The 5,135-nt window shown below is 36.9% G+C and overlaps 1 protein-coding gene across 1 annotated transcript; it reads left to right on the plus strand.

The window, feature by feature from the left end:
* On the plus strand, nucleotides 370-3,971 carry LOC104791431 (calcium-dependent protein kinase 13). The gene is made up of 7 exons (XM_010517318.1): nucleotides 370-1,259; nucleotides 1,629-1,772; nucleotides 1,909-2,061; nucleotides 2,209-2,324; nucleotides 2,414-2,581; nucleotides 2,775-3,005; nucleotides 3,494-3,971. The coding sequence occupies exons 1-7, from the start codon at nucleotides 629-631 to the stop codon at nucleotides 3,641-3,643; spliced, it is 1,593 nt and encodes a 530-aa protein (XP_010515620.1). The 5' UTR covers nucleotides 370-628; the 3' UTR covers nucleotides 3,644-3,971.

Genomic DNA, 5,135 nt, shown 5'->3' on the forward strand with positions numbered 1-5,135 from the left:
AGAATTTGTTGCAGGTATGATATTCTCTCTAAAACACTTCAAATGATCCGTCATATCGAATTTTCATATATATATATATATATATATATATATATCTTTTTAATGTAATATTATGTCAATATATATATATATTTAGGTTTGTCGACATGCATGTTTACATTACAGAATAAAATAATTTATAAGAAATAATAAAATGTTAAAAATCAAAACCCCCTCCTATACATTAAAAAGTGTTGGTTTACCAAACAAGTAAAGACCATTTTTCAAAAAGAAAAAGAAAGTAAGGAGACCAAATTATGATTGAGTTTTACAAATTTATATATATCTCGCCTTGAAAAATATCAAAAAAAAAAAAAAACTCAAAAGAGACCTCTCTCTTCTCTTTCTTTCTCTAGCTCTCATCTTCACCGTACGCGTCTTCGATCTATCTCTCTCTCTCTCTCTAGAGCTACTTACTAGAGTCCATTGTTAACGATTCCTTCCAAAGTGTAGAATGTGGAACCCTAGATTGCTCAATTCCAGCTAGAGAGATCTCTATCTATCTACTTCTCTTTCTTTCTTTTAGCTCTATTTCACTTTCTACTTTTTTTTTTAAGCTCTCTCTCTCTCTCTCTCTGAGAACACAGTCATGGGGAACTGTTGCAGATCTCCCGCTGCAGTAGCTAGAGAAGACGTCAAATCCAACTATTCCGGCCACGATCACGGCCGCAAAGACGCTGGCGGCGGTAAAAAATCATCATCCGCGCCGATTCGAGTTCTCAGCGATGTTCCCAAGGAGAATATCGAGGACCGCTACTTGCTAGACCGAGAGCTAGGTCGCGGCGAGTTCGGTGTCACTTACCTCTGTATCGAGAGGTCCTCGCGCGACCTGCTCGCTTGCAAGTCGATCTCCAAGAGGAAGCTCAGGACTGCTGTTGATATCGAGGATGTTAAGAGAGAAGTGGCGATTATGAAACATTTGCCTAAGAGTTCGAGTATTGTTACTTTGAAAGAAGCTTGTGAGGATGATAATGCTGTGCATTTGGTTATGGAGCTTTGTGAAGGTGGTGAGCTTTTCGATCGGATTGTTGCCAGAGGGCATTATACGGAGCGTGCTGCCGCGGGTGTTACTAAGACGATTGTTGAGGTTGTGCAGCTTTGTCACAAGCATGGTGTCATTCATAGAGATTTGAAGCCTGAGAATTTTTTGTTCGCTAACAAGAAGGAGAACTCGCCCTTGAAAGCTATTGATTTTGGATTGTCCATTTTCTTCAAGCAAGGTGCGTTGAATCCTTCTTTTGAATGTCAATTGATGGTCTGAGTAGAAACGTTAGAGTTCAAACTAGTTCTTTGGTGAGTTTTTGCATTAGATCTAAAGTTTTTGGAGCTTTAATGTGGGCATTTCGTATATAAGAATGCTATATTTAGGAGGTTGGTTCTTGTCTTAGGGTCACTATGTCCACATATGAAGGATTCACATTTCTTCAATCCTCTAGCTTTTGGACTACAAGCTTTTAAACTGATTATCAGAGGGGAGCTTCATGTTTTTGTAGGCTCCATGTTTCTTGATTGATACCGTAGATGCACCGTGGCCAGTTTATTTGTTGTTGATGCTATTTTTTTTTTTAATAATGCTTACACATTTTCAGGTGAGAAGTTCTCCGAGATTGTTGGGAGTCCGTATTACATGGCACCTGAGGTGCTGAAGCGGAACTATGGACCCGAAATAGATATTTGGAGTGCTGGTGTTATTCTTTATATTCTGTTGTGTGGAGTTCCCCCATTCTGGGCAGGTCTGTTTTCACCTTCCTCTCTTTTTCATTCTCTCGATGTCATCTGCCAGAGCATTTGCTTAATGATTCTTATAATACCTCTTTTAGCATGTTGGTATGCTGTTGTTTCAGCCAATTTTTCCTCTTTCAAATACAGAGTCAGAACAGGGAGTTGCTCAGGCTATTCTGCGCGGGGTAATTGATTTTAAGAGGGAACCGTGGCCAAACATTTCTGAGACCGCTAAGAATCTAGTCAGACAAATGTTAGAGCCTGATCCAAAGCGCCGGCTGACTGCAAAGCAAGTGCTTGGTACATAGAATCTACTTTTCCCCTCTGCTCTTTCTTTCTGCATCTGTTATTATTTCTTTGCCCAATCACTTCACTGATCTGAAAATACTAAAAATTTTTTTTAATGCTTATTACTCCTTACCTTTGTTATCGTTTCTCATTTTCTAGAGCACCCATGGATTCAGAACGCAAAGAAAGCTCCCAATGTTCCTCTTGGAGATGTTGTGAAGTCGAGGTTGAAGCAATTTTCAGTGATGAACAGATTCAAGAGAAAAGCTTTGAGGGTTTGTGATTCACATAAACTTTCATTGTTAATTATTTTCATGAGTCACCTTTTAGACCAAAGTGATCTTACTAATATTATTCTAACCAGGTGATTGCCGAATTTTTATCTACCGAGGAAGTAGAAGACATCAAAGTAATGTTCAACAAGATGGATACTGATAATGATGGTATAGTTTCCATTGAGGAGTTGAAAGCCGGGCTTCGCGATTTTAATACACAGCTAGCAGAATCAGAAGTTCAGATGCTTATTGAAGCGGTGCAAATATCTTTCCCTTCTACATCACCGTACTTTAATTACTCATTGCTTGACTGAAGAAGTAGAGTCAAACTTCTTTGCATGATATTGTCATTCAAATTCCGCTTCATTTTTCAGTGATCTTTGTTGTAACACATTCAATATCCAAGTTCACTAAAATATGGTATTTGTAATTCAAATTTGTGTAAAACAGGTGGATACTAAAGGGAAAGGAACTCTAGACTATGGGGAATTTGTTGCAGTTTCTCTCCACCTGCAAAAGGTAGCAAACGATGAGCATCTCCGCAAAGCCTTCTCGTACTTTGACAAGGATGGAAGCGGGTACATATTGCCTCAAGAGCTTTGTGACGCCTTAAAGGAAGATGGAGGAGATGACTGTGTGGATGTCGCCAATGATATATTCCAAGAAGTTGACACAGACAAGGTAAGTGTCCAATCTTCTTTCTATGGTATGATCTCATGTTTAAAATAGCTTTCTTTTGCAAGACGGTTAGGAAACCAAAGTTTTAAGGGAAGTCCTAAAAAGGCACAAAAGACAGGAGATGTGACTTTAAATCTTCTTTTTTGCTCTATTTGTTTGATTATCAAACAATTTGAATTTTCAGTCTTACACTGTTACACATATAGACATAGGTAATGGAAACATGCTTTGCAAAAAGTTCTTAAAGCCTGCGAGGACAAAACATGTAGCTTTAAACACTTTTTCTGTCTTCTTTTTATTTTTGGCCTTTGTCTGTTGTGTAAAGGGTCCCCATAAACTAAAGCAAAAATGATTTCTATGTTGTAGTAGTGGAAATGCCATGGGTAGAGAGAGTTAACTTACTATGTCATTAAAAAACAGAACCTTAGAGACTATAGTTACTGTAAAAGGTGTTTCTTCTGGTTATGCCTGACATGGATTTTTGACATTAGGATGGGCGAATAAGCTACGAAGAGTTTGCAGCAATGATGAAAACAGGAACGGATTGGAGAAAGGCGTCACGTCATTACTCGAGAGGTAGATTCAATAGCCTAAGCATCAAGCTAATGAAAGACGGATCTTTGAACCTAGGCAATGAATAGCGAAACAATGTGAAGAAGCCGCATTAGGGTTTTTAGAGTCTGTCTCGCACCTCACGTCCTCGTTCACGTTCAAGTATTAAGCCAAGAGAAGGTAAATCATGGAAATTCAGATTTCAATCTTTTTGTACATCTTTCGTTATTAACCTTTCTATTTTTGGTGATTATGCTATTTTGTGTCCTTCTTTTATTGGTTTGTGGGCTGAGTCGTGTTTGTTTAGTTTGTTGTGGTAGAAAAGGCAAAGAGACATGAGAATCAATGTTTGATGTGTAGAAAAAAAAAAAATCAAAGACCTTTTTGGTAATGATGTTGTAATATTCTTTTATCTTCCTTAACCTCTTCAATGATATGAGTCATTCACATCCCTCTCCTCTGCTCAAAGGTAATTCAAACTACTCTATTGTATATGCTTTGAAGACGTAATTACGATACGTAACCATGATTGTTTTACTTATATTAGAGATTAAACCTATAATTAGAGTCGAGATTGTGAGGTGCGAGACAAGTCACATTCCAAAAATCTCAAGCCTTATTTTTTATAGAGATTATCGATATATATATCATGTGGCAGGTATCAATAAACACGAAAGCTACCTAGTACCTGCTTTCCCCATCTCAGCTATGAGCGTCAACATCAGTGAAGCCATCCCTGCATTATTGACCTGAAAGCAAATCACTCGAGGTTCTACAGAATCTTACCCAACTTTCATAAGCCTTTCTTTATTGGAGATCAATCACTCATGTATTAGGAACAAATTAACCAAAAAAGTCACTTCACTTCCTTATTTTAGAAGTTAACAGTAACGTCCTAGTGCAAATCACCAGTTTTGAGCTTTAAGGATGCTAAAACTTAAAACCTATTTCAGAATAAGTAAACAGATAAAGGATTGTACTAATGGTACCAAGATATATCGAAGCTTTCCAAATTTGGTTTTCACAAATTTGTAATATTAGCAGAATTAGACACATGGAGCCGATGTAAAGGACAAGGTTTTGATTAGAAAGGCCTAGTCTACAACTGCAAGTCCTTTTTAATCAGCTCTAGGGGTCAAAACTACCCTTCGCTACCTACAGTAATTGTCTGCAGATCTTCAGTTCAATCCCTCTGTTTGCTCCAGAAACTTGACTATAACCTATAAAGAATATAAAATGAGAACCCATATCACTGTTATTGGATCAGATATCTGCATTGCATTTTGGAATTCAATTTATAGTGCTGTCTCTCAAGTCTCAACGATTGCATATTTTAATTGATATATTTTATTTTATAGTTAAAATTAAATTTCGGAATAACATAGTTAAATTTTACAGTTATATAGGGCATTTCCACTTGAAGTTACTAATTAAAAGAGTTGCTGATAAAAAATAGTATAATAATAAGAAAGAAAGGAAAAAAAAAGAGAATCGTTTTCTAGATTGGTTGAATAATAAATGTTGCTCAAAGTAGACAGGTGTAATCTTTTAGATGGGTGATATTAATAAAAATAAAAAATA

Source organism: Camelina sativa, chromosome 6, assembly GCF_000633955.1.
Source record: "Camelina sativa cultivar DH55 chromosome 6, Cs, whole genome shotgun sequence".
NCBI lineage: Eukaryota > Viridiplantae > Streptophyta > Magnoliopsida > Brassicales > Brassicaceae > Camelina > Camelina sativa.